The sequence below is a fragment of the Pinus tabuliformis genome, chromosome J (genome assembly GCF_031772625.1).
Source record: "Pinus tabuliformis cultivar Carrire ecotype Pingquan chromosome J, CPIR1, whole genome shotgun sequence".
NCBI lineage: Eukaryota > Viridiplantae > Streptophyta > Pinopsida > Pinales > Pinaceae > Pinus > Pinus tabuliformis.
The window spans coordinates 1,526,334,691-1,526,352,224 of NC_142295.1; the positions used below are offsets into that span (position 1 = coordinate 1,526,334,691).

Consider the following 17,534-nt stretch of genomic DNA (forward strand, 5'->3'; position numbering starts at 1 on the left):
AAGGTTCAGGATTGGGTTCGAGTTGAATGCATTTCTTGTTGAGAGGGAGTGTTGAAAATAGCAACAGGAAATGCTAAAAATAGAAATGCTAAAAATAGCATTTCAGGATATACTCCAACTTTGTTGAAAATAGAAAAAATAGAAATGCTAAAAATAGCATTTTAGGATAGATTCCAATTTAATTAGTCCCTGAATTAAAATTCAAATTTGGTCTCAGTAGCTGTTTGAAAAATAATTAATTAATTCATCTTGAGTTAATTAGTTGGAGAAAATCAAACATGAAGTCTATGTGAAGACATGCAACAATTATCCCTTTGATTGAGGAAGTTATCCCTTAATTAAGGAGACAAGGATGAGTTGTATTTGAGTTGTAATTAGTTAGCTCAGTTAATTGAGTTAAGTCCAGTTAAATTAGTTCCAAACAGTTGGAGGAACTAATTGTGAGTTCAGTCAGTTATTGCATGCATACATGCAACTAGTGTTCTCCAGATAACTGAATATTCTCTCATAAATAACCAATGCATGTCAGTTCAGACAGAGACCCAGTTGAGATTAAAGGAAGGGACAATGTTCTATCAGTTGGAGGAATTTTCCTATAAAGGAAACTCATCCATGCATAAGGAATTATCTCTTTCAGGATTGCGCAGTTATTTCAGAGGTCTGAGCAGTGTGTGAGGGATTATTACACACAGGTGGTAGCTTGAGGACCCAGGAGAAGCTGTGCAAGGAAATAGGAGGCTTGGAGGATAGAAGGAAGGCATATGTGTTGTCTATTTTGTCTGTGAGCAGAAGTGAGGGATTGTACTGAGAGCTAGATAGCTTGTGAGCTAAAGCTTTGTGTAATCCTGAGATATTTCCATTTGTATGATAATACAGATAGTGAGGTTTTTAGCTGAGTTTTTCCCCAGAGTATTCTTCTGTGTTTCATGTGTGATTGAATCTTCTTCTCTGTTATATATGTTCTATTTGATCTTGCTCAAATCGATTCAGTTTCTGCAAGTTTGATTGTAGAAGTAGATTAAGTATTTTTCTTTAGTACGTTTCATAATCAGTTTAGTCTACGGTGAAATTTCTACATGGTATCGGAGCTAGCTGATCTATGGAGAAATTTCTACAAACCCAACATAAATTTATGTTGTTGTTTTTAAACATGAATATTTGTTATATAATGAAACACAACCATTCTGACAATAGGAGAATCACTAACCATTAGAAAGAAATTGATCGAGTTTTGTGTTTGTAAAGTTAGTGTTCATGGACATGAGGCTCAACATTTTTCAAGGAAATTAACAGATCAATAAAACATTTACTAAGGCAAGCCTATATCTTCTATTGAACTGCTAAATTCCTTTAGCAAGGCAAGCCTACAACTTCCTTCATGCTTGTAGTTTGTTATCTATAGGAATAACAATATTGGCAAACTAAGAAGCATTCCCACAATACGAGAATCACTAACCATTAAAAAGAAATTGATTTATTGAGTTTTATGTTGGTAAAGTCAGTGTTCATGGACATGAGGTAGAATAATTTAATTCATAAAACAATTTATAAGAAAGAAGTAGACCAGATAAACATCTTAACAAGAAAATGAACGAGTTGTCACTTGTTTTATTTGAAAATTCCTTGAACATCTACATCATTTTATTGTAACACACATTTTTTTTTATCCAAAACATGTATTGATATAATTGAAGACATACAACCAATTCTGGGTCAATTTCAACACACTGGCAGTAATTTTCCAAGTGCAAATACAAGCGTGGTATTTTAAGTGGAAAAAAAGGTTATCAAAAAACCAATTACTGATATAGTTGAATACATACAACAAATTTCTTTTGTATATTTGATTTTTCAAGGATATTGTCAAAAAGGCATATGTATGAAAATTTGTTAAGATGTTACTATTTTTTATTGAGAATTGTCCCTATTATAATCCATGTTATTACAAAGTCTTTATTGAAATTTGCTATAAATTCTAAACTAGCATTTGCACCTGATGTTGCAAAGGAAACGCCATAAGGCATAGAGTGTGGAAGAATAGCGACATGTGAATGGGCATTGTTGAAAGCAAGGGTGGATGATAATGAGTTGTAATTGAAATTGTTAGTTATGTGTATGCTGAATATGGATATTTTGTAAATAATAGTGTGTAGAAGAATAGTGACATGTGAATGGACATTGTTGAAAGCAAGCGTGGATGATATTGAGTTACACTTGAAACTATTACTTATGTATGTTTTGAATAGGGATATTTTGTAAGTAATAGTAGTTTGTGGAAGAATAGCAACATGCGAATGGACATTGTTGAAAGCATGGGTGGATGATAATGAGTTATAGTTAATGTCAAGTAGAGGTTATCCATTATCCATGTAGTAGTTGTTGTTTATGTGAACGTGTTTTTGTACATTATTTTAAGGTTTTTCAAATGGGCATCTTTGAAATTTTGGAAAAGAAATTGAATTGTTTGGCAAGTTTTGGCCTACTACTCATAAACATCAATCCGAAAAAGGGGTATGTGTTGTAGTATTTGTAAATGAGTAAACATTTAAAATTTGGTTTTATATGAAAAAAATATTTAGTATGCATAATGAAACATTAAATCAAAACAATAATAATAAAACAATTTTGCATACCGTCATCTACAGATATTGGAAAGCAACTCTAGCCACATTTTGAATATTGCTACAGGGGCTTACGCTGTAAAGACTCCACATTCAAAACAAAATGGAAAGGTAGGATGAGAAACATATTGGATCATAAAGCAATAGAGAGTATAGTGGAAGCATGGGATCCTTATAATTATCGCTGGTCCTCCTTAAGCCTTACTAGGATTGGTGCCTTTTGGTGGCTTAGGCAAGAAGAGTGATTTTCTAGGTATCATTTTCATTTTGTTGCTCCTATGGGGCTTCTTAGATTCAAAATTTGAAGGGACCCAACATCGTAAAAGTGTTGTTTGGTGGCTTGGGCTTGTAACACATGAACTGGTACTTAGCCCCAAACAACTCGAGAGTGTACAAATTTCCGAGGACAAAGGATAAAAAGGAGTTACTATTAAAATTTAAAATTCCCGCTTAACAAACTCTACCTGGGATTCCTTGAAAATTTTAATTTACCAGCCTCCACATTTCATCAAAAGATAAGAGCCTTACTGTAAAATAAGGATTGAAACTGAAAAGTAATGAGCTGTTATCATTTTTTTCCATTCCACCAGTCACAAAACATTAAACATGTATGTACCAGTTCACTCTACATGATTCATGATTTATTGCAGAAATGGTAAAAAACTCAATGCTTATTTCTTCTGATCTCAACAGAAATTTTCATTTTGAAATCTTATAAATCTATTAAAATAGTAACAATAGTACAAAATTATATCTTATTTTTGAGTGATCAGGAACTTTACGGCCCTAAAAGTTTTATTATGACTAAAAGCTTATAATTTCATTGTCTTCTAACAGTTTTGTGTGAACGAACTCTAAATTTCTTGCACCATTCTGACTTGAAGTAAATGCACAGGTGGTATATTGTAGGGAGACAGAGTCAACCTGCAATTGTTTTGGAGAAACCTATAGAGCTTGTCAATCAGTAATCCTTCAAAAGGCCTAGCGCTCTTATTAGTCTTCAATGTGATTTTTCCTAGAAGATACACAAACCTTGTATTCTTTGCCAATTCAATCTACTACAATTCCTCATCTAAGAGTAGTTACTTTCTTCCACTGTATTTCTGCTTGCATAACTTCTGTCATGTGAGGAGGAATGAGTTCCTCTAAGCTTGAGATAGTCTTTTATGCTTTCAAAAACCTGGTTGATAAATTCAGAGCCTTCAATGTTTGGGGCATCTTTGTAACCATATTGGGCTACACATTTATATTACACTGTACAAAACAATTATTCAAGTGACACCTTCCATTAATTCCATTTCAGCAAACAACAATCTCAGTTGTATACCATGAACCATGTCGTCAAAATTTTGAGGTTCAGGGTAAATAACCGAGATTGCTTTTGTTGAAACAGAACTGATGGGATGTGTCGCTCGAATAATTGTTTTGTACAGTTTAATTTCTTGATGTACATTTGGATTACGTGGTTCATGGTATGTAACTGAGATTGTCGTTGCTCAGATGGAATTGATAGCAGATGTCTCTTGAATACTTGTATTGTACAGTGTAATTTCTCGATGTACATTGGCCTCAAATATAGAAAAGAAAGTATAGACACTAAGTGCTCACTCCTAGATGAGGATCTAAATTGGTGAAAGTTAGTCCTGGCTATTTAGTATTGTTTTTATATTACAGTACCATTTCCTATTAACGGACGATAGAAGATAAGATAAGACTAGTTTTATTAATGGCAGTGGGTGACCAAAAGAGAGGTCAATGGGGCTCAAAAGTACACCAGTTACAACATACTGTGGAAGTGCCCATTACTTGTCATTAGGTATAGATGTAAAAAGTAGAGGAGGGAGAAGAAGCATCCACATCTGTATCAATCACTCTGTAGCTACCGATGTGCTGCTTGATAATGTCACCTAGGGAGTGCCTGGGTAGTACCAATCTATAGTCTACATATTTAAATTAGTGCTGGAAAGGGGTTTAGCAAATTTCAGTCCTTTCATTAGTTGAGTAGGGTTTGATTCCCAACTTAAATCGTAATCTAGAATGAGATTCTTGATTTTGCCCACAAAGAAACTCTCTAAATTAGCTAATTTGTAAGTCTATTTCAATTGTTACCAACCTATATCCTTTCTGAGCTGGATGATAGGTATCACGCCTCGTTACCAAATGCATATATTTTTTATTATCTTATTTTTGAGCCCTGGGGTTGGCTTGATTGGCCTTGGAGTTAGACATTAAACTTCTCAGAAATGGGATGCCACAAGTTCAACTCTTACGATTCCTTTGGGGTTATGCACTGTAATCAACGCTGATGGTCTACCTGGTTTACCATCTATGAATCATGGGGAATACTTGTAATCAATGCTGATGGTCTACTTGGTTTACCATCTATGAATCATGGGGAATACTTGTAATCAATGCTGATGGTCTACCTGGTTTAGCATCTATGAATCATAGGGAATACTTGGAAGGTCTCTGTGAATTTAACAACATCTATTTAAATTTTATAGTTGATTGTATTATGACATGTATTGTTTTGCTATTGCTAGTCAATCAAAAATTAAAATTATACATTAAATTGGAGCAGGTTCAAAGTTTCTTTCCATTTTCCAAATTGCATATGTTTATCTCAATTGCCTAACTTGATTGTAACTTGTGAAACAATTTCGTTTTCTCCTCTATTGGTTCTATTATGATGTTTCTACTTGCATTGACTTCATGGGTTAATTTCCTGTGTTTTATCTTTGGCATATGATATATATTATTAATTGTAACAATGATCTGCATCTATGAACAAGATTTTTCTAGTTGTGATATATCGCCATGTCCATTTCTCAAACCTCAAAGGCGAAGATTCTCCAACATTTTACTTCTCACATATAATGAATTTCTTGTTTTTCCCCATCATATTTCTAGTTGAATATGTTTCATGCGTAAATCCATTATTTTTCAAATAGCTTAAACTGTTCATATATTTCCTGTACTTATATGTTCATGTGTCTCTTGCACCTATCCAAAGAAAAAACATCCAGTAGTAGCATCACATCATGGCATAAAGCAATAGTGCTTCCTTATTGCAAAAATTGCATTTGCGACAAATCGTTATCATTTTTGATAATTTCCTTCATTTATATAAATATGATGGTTCTCAAATGACTCTTTAGAAAAAAATTGTATATCAGATGAGATTTTTAACTCTGATGCACATCCAGTAAAATGCTTTTACAGCTGATCTGCCATTTGTTGTATTGGTTTTCACTTGCTATTTTCAAAGTTTCGTATGGTGTAAAATGCTAATTAAGTATTTTAATGCTGACAAGTATCTATGATAATAATGGAGCCGAAGTTCTGGACAGACCTAGAAAGTGCCATCAAGAATGCATACAACCGGACTGATGGGAAAATTTTAGCAAAGGCAGCTGATTTAGGGCCCGGTGGCTCCACAACAGTCACTGCTATTTTAGTTGATGGGAAAAAACTCTTTGTAGCAAATACAGGAGATTCTAGGGCTGTTATATGTAAAAACGACACTGCTATTCAGCTGATTGTTGATCATGAGCCAAGTATTGAACACCAAAACATCGAGAAGGGTGGATTTGTGACACTCCTGCCAGGTACCACTACAAATGTTGTGCAGAGATTAATTTTAATGAGAACATACTTAAATAATTTCTAGCTCAAGAGTAACATTTGAATGGTCACAGGGAGAAACTGTATACTTAATGGCGTTCTTTTTTGATATATTAGGAGATGTACCTCGAGTTAATGGTCAGCTTGTTGTAGCTCGTGCATTTGGTGACAGGAGTCTGAAGCAACATTTAAGTTCAGAACCAGATGTGAGAGACATAGAATTTCTCATTTTGGCTAGTGATAGATTGTGGAAGGCAAGGCACTTTTTCCAATCATTGACTTATCTACATCATTTTATTATAACACATATTTTTTTTATCCAAAACATGTATTGATATAATTGAAGACATACAACCAATTCTGGGTCAATTTCAACACACTGGCAGTAATTTTCCAAGTGCAAATACAAGCGTGGTATTTTAAGTGGAAAAAAAAAGTTATCAAAAAACCAATTACTGATATAGTTGAATACATACAACAAATTTCTTTTGTATATTTGATTTTTCAAGGATATTGTCAAAAAGGCATATGTATGAAAATTTGTTAAGATGTTACTATTTTTTATTGAGAATTGTCCCTATTATAATCCATGTTATTACAAAGTCTTTATTAAAATTTGCTATAAATTCTAAATAAACTAACATGATCTTAATTTCCTGGAGGAATGCAGAAATACTAGTAGCATGTAGGAAAGAAGATGTAGAAATTTTGAATAATTAATCACTTATTCACAGAGATTATCCCGATTATACACTATTGCGGAATACATGCATAATACATAACCTCCTCTACGTTGATCATCAATTTAGCAGCATTAAAAACAATGAAACATCAATCGCATGCACACATTAACACAATATGTAACCCGGGGAAAGCATACAGCTGAAAACCCCACACTATTTGTATATTATATTGATTGAGAACATGTAACAATACATAGTACAATACTCCTCACAAGTACTCAGTACTATCTCCACCTGTTACACACAAACTAGCTCAGATCTGATGCCTCAAATCTCCTCCACTGTTTGCCTACCTCCACTGCGCAATCCTGCAAGAGAATAATGATGAATGGCTGAAGAAAACTCGTATTTCCTTGGTTGAAACACGCAATCCTCATTGGAATTACTCAATCACTGATTGTGAAAGATCTTATGCACAACTATAGTCACAACTGATAGCAATCTCAACCTCTAACACCTGTCTCCACTGAACTGTCCATGCACTGAGTTAACGGATGTATTCTTAAGTTGCTTTATGAGTTAATAATTAGTGAATTAATTTAATAATTAATTCACATCACTCATCACTAGTGTATTCTGCAGTTAGACTAAATACAACTAGTTTAACCAAGTCAAACTGAACACAACTCCATCAACTCCACAATCAACTCCACCAAACTCAACCACATGAGTTCTAATTGAAGTCCTGCATGCAATAGCTCAACTAACCCACAAGAAAAGCGTATTTCCTTCTGACAGCTGCATGTGCCACATTTGTAGCTCAAACTGAAGTGCTCCAAGAGGATAAGATAATGTTTATAGTCCAAATATTACTATGAGACAATAATATTCGACTGTTCTATTTTTAGCCTGCAGTCTAAAAATAGAAACCACCTATATGTCTAAAAATAGAAGTCCATCTATTTTTACCAACATGACCAATCATCCATAAATAGCATCCTGCAACTCATAGACCATGACCCATATGTCTAAAAATAGACATAGTCTAAAAATAGACTTTGCGCCAAAAATAGCCTACGAGCCCACTTAGTGAAGGCGACTTCTTTCCACTAAGCTCCATCATCTTGTTGCATTCTCAACACTCCCTCTCAACAAGATATGGATTATCAGCAACCCCTATCCTGCCTCGATGGTATTCGAATTTTCTCCTGGTGAGCGCCTTTGTCAAGATATCAGCATCCTGATCCTCCGTTGGAATGTATGAAAGTAACATGATTCTCCGCTGCACACAATCTCTGATATGATGGTACCTAATGTCAATGTGCTTAGATCTATCATGAAATACTGGATTAGCCGAGAGTTTAATGCAACTCTGGTTATCACAATAAATCACAGTAGGCTCCAAGTATGAACCGAACAACCCGACCATTATCTTCCTCATCCATATAGCCTTGCATGCCGCCAAACTTGTTGCCATATACTCAGCCTCTGCTGAACTGAGTGCCACGAATCTCTGCTTCCTGCTATACCAAGAAACTGTTGTCGACCCGATACTAAAGACCCCTCTAGATGTGCTCTTTCTGTCCGTTGGGCTCCCTGCCCAATCTGCATCCGTGAAGCCACATAGCTTCACCTCATCCTCCTATCTGTACCACAATCCATATCTCGATGTGCCTCTGAGATAATGAAATACATGCTTGCCTGCCTTCCAGAAGAGCTTGGTTGGCTTAACCATAGCTTGTGAAAGTTGGTTAACAGCATAGCATATATCGGGTCGTGTATTGACCAGATACATAAGCGGCCCCACCAACTGTCGATAAACAGTGGCATCCACTACTTCTGCTGAAGTAGCATCCTGCTTCCTCCAACCTCTAAGAAGAGGAGTATCAACAGGCTTGCAGCCATGCATGTTGAACTTCTCCAGTATCTCCCGAGCATACTTACCCTGAGAAACAAATAGTCCATCGCTGCGCTGCCAAATTTCCAATCCCAGGAAATAATGAAGGAGGTCCAAGTCCTTCATCTTGAACTCCTTAGCAAGATCATCCTTGCATGAAAGTATCAATAGCTCATCACCTGTTAGAATCAAATCATCTACATAAATTACAATGATAAGAAACTTACCCTCCACCATAATCTGGTATAGGTTAGGATTCGCCTCACTCTTGGAGAATCCAAGTCTGGTGAAATAACTGTCTATCCGTGTGTACCAAGCACATGGTGCTTGTTTCAACCCATACAGCGCTCTCTTGAGCCTGCACACATGCGACTCGCTACTAAAGATCTCAAAACCTTCGAGTTGCTCTATGTACACCTCCTCCTCAATGACTCCGTTGAGGAACGCAGTCTTCACATCCATCTAATGAATGTGCCACCCCATCTACGTTGAGGAGCACGAATCGTCCGTATGGAAGAATACCTTGTGACAGGTGCAAAGGTCTCCTCATAATCGATCCCCTCTATCTGTGAAAAGCCCCAGGCAACAAATCTTGCCTTGTACTTCTCCACACTCCCGCCGGCTGCCTGCTTAACTTTGTAGATCCATCTCGAACCCACCACTGATTTCCATTCCGGTCTTGGGACAATCTCCCATGCACTGTTTCTGACAATCGAATCATACTCTTCCACCATGGCATCTACCCATGCGGGATCCTCCACAGCTTCCTCGAAAGAGGATGGCTCAATCACAACACATTTGCTCACAAGAGCCATGTATCCAGTGTACCAATCAGGGGACTGTCTCTGTCTACGTTGAGCTGTAGGTGGTCCTACAACCTTCTCTGCATATTGAGCTAGTTGCTCAGCTTCTGTCAAGCGCTTTCGCCCTCTAATGGTTGGCGCTGCATGAGTGGTCTCTTCCACTCCTTGAAATTCGTCCTGTGGCTGATCCACATCCTGAAGCTCATCTTTAGGAACTAATAGCTCCTCATTTGCATGCAAGTGTGGCTCCCTCTCAAGCGAACACTTCATGGCTTTCTCCTCCTGAAATTTTATATCTCGTCGCACAACAGTCTTGCGACTGTCTGGCAAATATAGACGATAGTTGTGGGGCGTATCAGTGTACCCCACAAATATCCCAACCTCTACGGTTAGCTCCAGCTTCTTCCTGGCATCCTTCGTCACATGCATGTAAACGTTAGCACCAAAAATCCTCAAATGAGAAAGATCAGGCTTCTTACCAGAATAAGCCTCCTCGGGTGTACTCATGCCATGTATCCTGTGAGGAAAACGGTTCTGCACATATACTACAGTATTGCATGCTTCCGCCCACAAGTGAAGGGGTAGGCCTTGATCATGCAACATCGCCTTTGTAGCACTGATGATCGTTCTGTTCTTTCGCTCAGCAACCCCATTCTGCTGTGGGTTATGGGGAGCTATGAGCTCTCTTTGAATCCCTTCTACGCTGCAGAAGTCCTTGAACTCGCCAGAGATGTATTCACCACCATTGTCGCTCATAAGAGCCTTCACCTTCCTCCCCGACTCCTTCTCGACCAGTGCTTTGAACTCACAGAACTTTGAGTATGTCTCACTCTTCTTCTGCATGAAGAAGAACCAACACTTTCGAGAGAAATCATCAACAAAGATCACATAATACTTGTGATTTGTTGTCAAAGCTACTGAGAAAGGTCCACACATGTCTGTGTGAATTCTCTCAAGGATTGTTGTGGCGCGACTATCCTTCTCGTGAAAGGTGGCTTTCACAAATTTTCCCAAAGTACACCCCTTGCATTGATCTGACTGCGTAAGAGTGCCTTTAGGAAGCCCAATAGTGATCTGCTGCAATATCTTCAAGGCTCCATGGTGAAGGTGACCCAATCTCCTGTGCCACAGCTTGCCATCATCCTGGCTCACCGATCCTCCTGCCTTGCATGCCATTGCTGCGCAGCCATCTACATGCAACTGATAAAGGTTCCTCACTCGAACCCCTATCTTCCGGGTTCCTCCAGTTGTCTTACTGCGGAGGAAAGCCTTTCCCTCACTGAAAACAACATCATATCCCTTGTCTTCTAACATTTCCACAGAGATAAGATTCTTCTTCAATCCTGGAACATGCATCACTTCCTTCAATACGAAGGGTTTACCAGACTCCCTCTCAAAGGAAATGGTACTGATACCGGTTGCACTGTATCTACCAACATCGCCCATCTCGATGTGCACTCTAAGATCTTTCTCCTCCAGATCATAAAACAAATCTCGATCTCCTGTCATGTGAAAAGACACACCACTGTCCAAGAACCATACCGATCCCATCACACTTGATACCAAGCATGCGATCAACGAAAAATCAAGCTCAAACTACGAGGCTAAGGCCTCTCCTGCTGCAGATCCAACCGCTTTCTTATTTTTCTTCTTCTGCGGACAATTAGTGGCATAGTGTCTGTGCTGGTGACATTGAAAGAACTTCACCTTGGACATATCCTACTTCTTGCCTTTTGCACTAGAATGAGAATCTTTCTTGTTCTTCCCCTTCTTTGCTTTGGCAGCCAAAGCGCAATTTTCTTCATCAGGTCCCTTTGATGAAGATTCGTCCCTGATATTCTGCCCGATCTCCTCCTGCACAAGATCTGACCAAAGTCTCTCCCATCTTGGAAATTTCTCTTGACCATTGACAGAGTCCTGATAGGAATGCCAACTCTTCAGAAGACCAAGGAGAGCCAAGCTCACCAAGTCCTCATCATTGACAGTCGCCCCCACACTTCCCAGCTCATCCTTGCACTGAGTAAACTTCGTGAGATACTTGGGCATACTGTCTCCCTTCTCGCACTTAATGTTTCTGAGTTTATCCTTGAGCGCCAGCTTCCTTTGATCACTCTTCCTTTGGAATAGATCTGTCAACGCTTTCCACATCAAGCATGGAGAAGCCTTTCCATGTAGGCTGGACACAATGTGATCCTTCATGCCCTCCAATAGAATCCTTCGACACTTTGTTGTCTTCTTTTTCCAAGCATCAACTTGCGCAGTATCAGTAGGCTTTGGGACCTCAGCCTCTATGAAATCCTTCAGCCCATTATCATCTAACACTGCCTCCATCCTGTCTTTCCATGTAATATAATTCGATCTACCCTCAAGAGCATACTTCAATCGCAATCCGTTGAAAGACATTGCAACGTTGACACCAAGAAAACACTGCTGCAAATTCGAATTCCACCAGCTCAAAACTCAACCGCCTCTTGATCTAAAATTCGTGAGAACAAAGTATTTCTCGTACAAAGATTGACTGTATGGAATTTTACTGGATATCTCACCTTCCAAAGGAAGGATGAATCCAGAGGCTACCTGGCCCGATTATAGACTCTGCCTAAAGAAATAAAATGTAAACACTTTCTGAATAATAGATATGATGATCAACAACTCTGATACCATGTAGAAATTTTGAATAATTAATCACTTATTCACAGAGATTATCCCGATTATACACTATTGCGAAATACATGCATAATACATAACCTCCTCTATGTTGATCATCAATTTAGCAGCATTAAAAACAATGAAACATCAATCGCATGCACACATTAACACAGTATGTAACCTGGGGAAAGCATACAGCTGAAAACCCCACACTATCTGTATATTATATTGATTGAGAACATGTAACAATACATAGTACAATACTCCTCACAAGTACTCAGTACTATCTCCACCTATTACACACAAACTAGCTCAGATCCGATGCCTCAAATCTCCTCCAATGTTTGCCTGCCTCCACTGTGCAATCCTGAAAGAGAATAATGATGAATGGCTGAAGCAAACTCGTATTTCCTTGGCTGAACCACGCAATCCTCATTGGAATTACTCAATCCCACTGATTTTGCAAGATCTCATGCACAACTATAGTCACAACTGATAACAATCTCAACCTCTAACACCTGTCTCCATTGAACTGTCCATGCACTGAGTTAACTGATGTATTCTTTAGTTGCTTTATGAGCTAATAATTAGTGAATTAATTTAATAATTAATTCACATCACTCATCACTAGTGTATTCTGCAGTTAGATTAAATACAACTAGTTTAACCAAGTCAAACTGAACATAACTCCATCAACTCCACAATCAACTCCACCAAACTCAACCACATGAGTTCTAACTGAAGTCCTGCATGCAATAGATCAAATGACCCACAAGAAAATCATATTTCCTTCTGACAGCTGCATGTGCCACATCTATAGCTCACACTTAAGTGCTCCAAGAGGATAAGATAATGTTTATAGTCCAAATATTATTATGAGACAATAATATTCGACTATTCTATTTTTAGCCTGGTAGTCTAAAAATAGAAACTGCCTATATGTCTAAAAATAGAAGTCCATCTATTTTTACCAACATGACTAATCATCCACAAATAGCATCCTGCAACTCATAGACCATGATCCATATGTCTAAAAACAGCCATAGTCTAAAAATAGACTTTGTGCCAAAAATAGCCTGCGGCCCCACTTAGTGAAGGCGACTTCTTTCCACTAAGCTCCATCATCTTGTTGCATTCTCAACAGAAGAATTTCAATTATTGTTAACTATATGCATGTAATATGTTTGTAGGTAGTTGCATTTATGGCAAGAGTTAGTTATGTTTCTCGTACAAGGAGAAGTGGTAGGCGAGTGACCAGGGTGCTTAGCTGTGATGCCCTTCATCAAATGAGGATGGGACACGTGATGTGAGTGTAAAAAATGCTCCTAAATTTTTTGTTGAGGATGACCATGTGGTAGAAGCTAATGTTGGCCCACCATCAACCAAAGGGCCATCATCAACTAGAACCCAAGGGGATAGCTCAGCTAAGAAGATCAATATTATAATAGGTTAGAAAAAATAAGACATGTTAGCTGCAACTAATGACATAGAGTTTAATGGATATTCAATTTGGGCATCTGGAAAAAAAACATGGTATTCCTCCCTCATCAATACATTATTTGATAAATGGGCTCACTCATACAAAACATAGAGGGCCTCTTAAAGTTATGACTGAAGAGGAGGAGTTCGAGGTGGTTGAGTGGTGTAAGGTGATGGCCCAATTTGGACATGGGCTAGAGTTGATACAACTCCAATCCAAAGTTGCTCAGATATGGTAGGGGAGGCCAAATCCATTTAAAGATGGGTTTCCTAGTAAATCATGGTGGTTTAGGTTTAAAAAAAGGCATCTAGACCTTGTATGGCATACAGTTGAGGGCCTTGACATAGATAGAGCTTTAAATATACACCCTACAATTGTGTCTAAATTCTATTATACTCTTTTTGGTGCATACAATAATTATTCTTATGCTACAAACCATATATGGAAATATGAGGAAATTGGTTTACAGGTAGGAACAAATTGTGGCATGCGGGTAATTTCCAAGAGAGGCAGCCGAAGTGTGCAAAATATTTTTCCTAAGAGCAGGGAGTGGATAACTATTCTATGTTATTTCAATGCAATTGACACTTTAATCCCAGGATTTTATTTATTTAAAGGTAAAAATCAACTGAAAAACGATATACAAAACTGGGAACTAGGTGCATACATGGTTGCACATTCCCATTCATGGATGACTAAGGAACTTTTTTAAATTGGCTTTGTCACGTTGTTGCATCTATAACAGGTGGTGTCTCACCTAAGAACAAACACCTATTGATTTTAGATGGTTATGGAAGCCACATTGTTGTGCAAACAATTGAGGAGGGAAATAATTTGGGCATCAACCTATAACATTCCTTGCTCATACCACTTATAGATTGCAACCCCTTGATTTTAGTGCGTTTGGCCCTTTCAAGAATTATTTCAGGTCAGAGAGAGTTGCGTGGATGACAAAGAATCCATCGTTTGAGGTGAAAAGGTTTGAGCTACAAGAGATTGGGAAGCCTTTGAAAGGGCTCTCACACCATCAAATATCAAGGCTAGCTTTAGGAGGACTAGAATATGGCCACTGAACTATGATGCTATTAGCTGTAGCCAGGAGTTTCATGGAAATGGTTAAGAAGAAGGGAATGTCCAATCAAATGTTGAAATGCAATAAGAAGTGGATGAACAAGAAGATGCAGTTGCAGCTAATTATATAATTTCCCTCTCTCAAGGACACTTATATGGTGATGATGATGAACATGTAAGTGAAAAAGAATACCATATTGAGGTTCTTCTACCAACTGAAGCACATGGAATTTTAACTGTTGATATTCTTAACGACTCTTTTGATCATGCAACTGAAAATGTTAATGTGGTTAAAAAATGCATTGTTGATATTGCACTAGGAAGGAATAATGACCAATTGACATTGCCAAGCCAAGTAGCCCCACCATCATGGTTGGAACGATGAATATAAACAAACATGGTGTCTCAAGAAACAATGAAGAAAGCATGAAAATTTCTTCACAACTAACATAATTGAACAATGAAATTGTTCTTTTTTTGTGGACAATAGATCAATGGAAGAAGATAGTGCACATACTGAGGAATTTGTTGTCGCTACGACAAACACCCTCCAAAATTTCACCTATACTTGAATTTTGGAGACTATTTTGGATCTTGTGATCAATCATTTCGTAGTCACCTCTTGGTCAGTTAATTCTCTGTTAAATCTTTGAGCTCATTTCTTGGATTATAAGTGCCAAAGTCACCTGCTCACGCATGCTCAGTCTGTAATGAATTCATGAGTGCATTCCTTCACACAAACCTAAACAGGCCTATCACAATCCACCAAAACAGTGTATATGCAATGTCCAATTCATGTCGACATTAAGTGTTTATTTTAATTGAAAGTTCCTCACTTTGGGTCGTGTTTCTACTTGTATTTCAATGAGTTTTTCAAACTATTACTTTTGCGCTCCTCTGCTTTAATGAGTGTCATTTTCATGTTTTTGACTGTATCTTTTGCCTGCTTTCATTTTAATTAGTGTCACTTTCATGTTATCTTTTCTTCAGCATGTGTTTCATTCATCATCATTCACATATCGCAAGTATCATTCACACTTTTCTCTTTTCATATAGCCAATGTCGTCTTTTGGCATCAGAAGTTGCCCGCTTATTGTGTAAAGTGAAGTTTTGGTTTGTTTCAGAGTGTAATCTTTGCATTAATTATTTTTTCGTATCATGTAAACATGCATCACACTCAGTTCCAAAGTTTCGAGCACTATCACATAAGTGTTGTCACTGTCGTCGCAAAGTGTATCTTTAGTGTCGCACTTGGAGTGGGTTATCACAATGTCGCTGCATTTAGGAAAGTATGTTTTTTCGTGTGTTTTGAGTGTCCTATGGTGTGTCATCAAGTAATCTAAGTGTGTGATCATGCTCAAATCTTGTTCCTATTCAACTTCATCTCACTTTGCCCACACTTAGTTAAAACTGGGAAAACACCCTGATGAGGCCACTCAGCCCCATCCAACCCTCCTGAACTGCACACTATGCAGTGTCAGACCTCAAGAAACAACCTTTCCTCTTAGACCTATGCAATGTGAAGTCTATGCCTCCCATCACTATGCATTGCGAAATCACAGTAATTAATCCCAACCCCTGAGCTCTAGAATTGCGCAATAGTTATCTCTAGCCCAACTTGAATGTGCATTGTGTAGTATTAGTCCTCAAGCCTCACCCTGGAGCTCCTGAACTATGAAATTATGTAATCACTTGGCCTCTTGTCCTTCCACAACTATATCATGTGAAAAATTACTGCTCAAGCCTCGGGTCTGAGCCCTTGAACCCCTCAACTGCTCAATCTCCCAACTTATTCTCTTTCCAAAACTATGCATTGTGAAACCTCAAGACTCAAGCCCCAACCTTGAGCTCTCAAACCCCTTAATTCTTCAACCCTTTGAACCTAGCCATCTTGAACTATGCATTGTGTAATCTTAAGCCTCAGTCTTAGACCTTGGCCTCTGGAACTATGCAATCCCCGAGTCAAGCTCTCAATCCTTCACTCGGTTCCAGTCGTAACAAGTTATTTCATGAAGCATGTTAGATTAGGATATTTCAGATTTATATTGAATTTTCATGAGTGGTTTGAGTTGCAGGTACTCCATTTTATCATGACATGATGATGATGGATGAAAAGTAGAAGGAAACCATGCTAGAACACCCCTATGGAGCTAAAGAGATAATATGATCAGCAGGCGAGAAGATGAAGGAACCCTAGAGTGCAATAGAAGATCAAAGGCTAGGACCACATGAAGACTCTATACCGATTCACAACCCTTTGGAGGGTGGATATGAAGAATAATATATATTTCATGAAGACGAAGTGTTGGATACATCTTTATTGAAGACAAAGCAGCAAGAAGTATGGCTTGGCATGGCCACATCATTATGGATTCCATGTGATCAATGTCATGTAATGTCCTGTCATGAGTTATCATGTGCCACATTGTTTCATGGATTATGTAAATTCTATATTGGAAAAATGCAATGTAAATTGGAAGTCCAAGAGACTTCAATGTAATGGGAAAATTCATGTAGGAAGTTGAAATATCACAAGACATCAAGTAGTCACGAGGGTAGTCAAAGGGTCACAAGGAAGGTGATGGATCAGCATTTGATATATATACACCCTCATTTCTCATGTAAAGGAATTTTCACCTTGGCTTCTCCTACTAGGCATTGGAGAAGAAGATATTTGTTTTGGAGGAGCGAGTAACTACTCTAATG

At 38.0% G+C, this 17,534-nt stretch overlaps 1 protein-coding gene across 1 annotated transcript; it reads left to right on the top strand.

Annotated features, from left to right (window-relative positions):
* The first annotated feature begins 5,949 nt into the window (after positions 1 to 5,949).
* LOC149233318 (putative protein phosphatase 2C 44) lies at positions 5,950 to 13,587 on the top strand. The gene is made up of 3 exons (XM_089382154.1): positions 5,950 to 6,229; positions 6,363 to 6,499; positions 13,468 to 13,587. Exons 1-3 carry the CDS (start codon positions 5,950 to 5,952, stop codon positions 13,585 to 13,587), a joined length of 537 nt encoding a protein of 178 aa, XP_089238280.1.
* The last annotated feature ends 3,947 nt before the right edge of the window (positions 13,588 to 17,534 follow it).

Bases quoted from the DNA above. Each gene is read 5' to 3' on its own strand.
- LOC149233318 (XM_089382154.1), top strand. From the start codon at position 5,950: ATGGAGCCGAAGTTCTGGACAGACCTAGAAAGTGCCATCAAGAATGCA. The intron at 6,230-6,362 runs GTACCACTACAA...TTGATATATTAG, and splicing joins ATTTGTGACACTCCTGCCAG to GAGATGTACCTCGAGTTAAT. The intron at 6,500-13,467 runs GCAAGGCACTTT...ATATGTTTGTAG, and splicing joins CTAGTGATAGATTGTGGAAG to GTAGTTGCATTTATGGCAAG.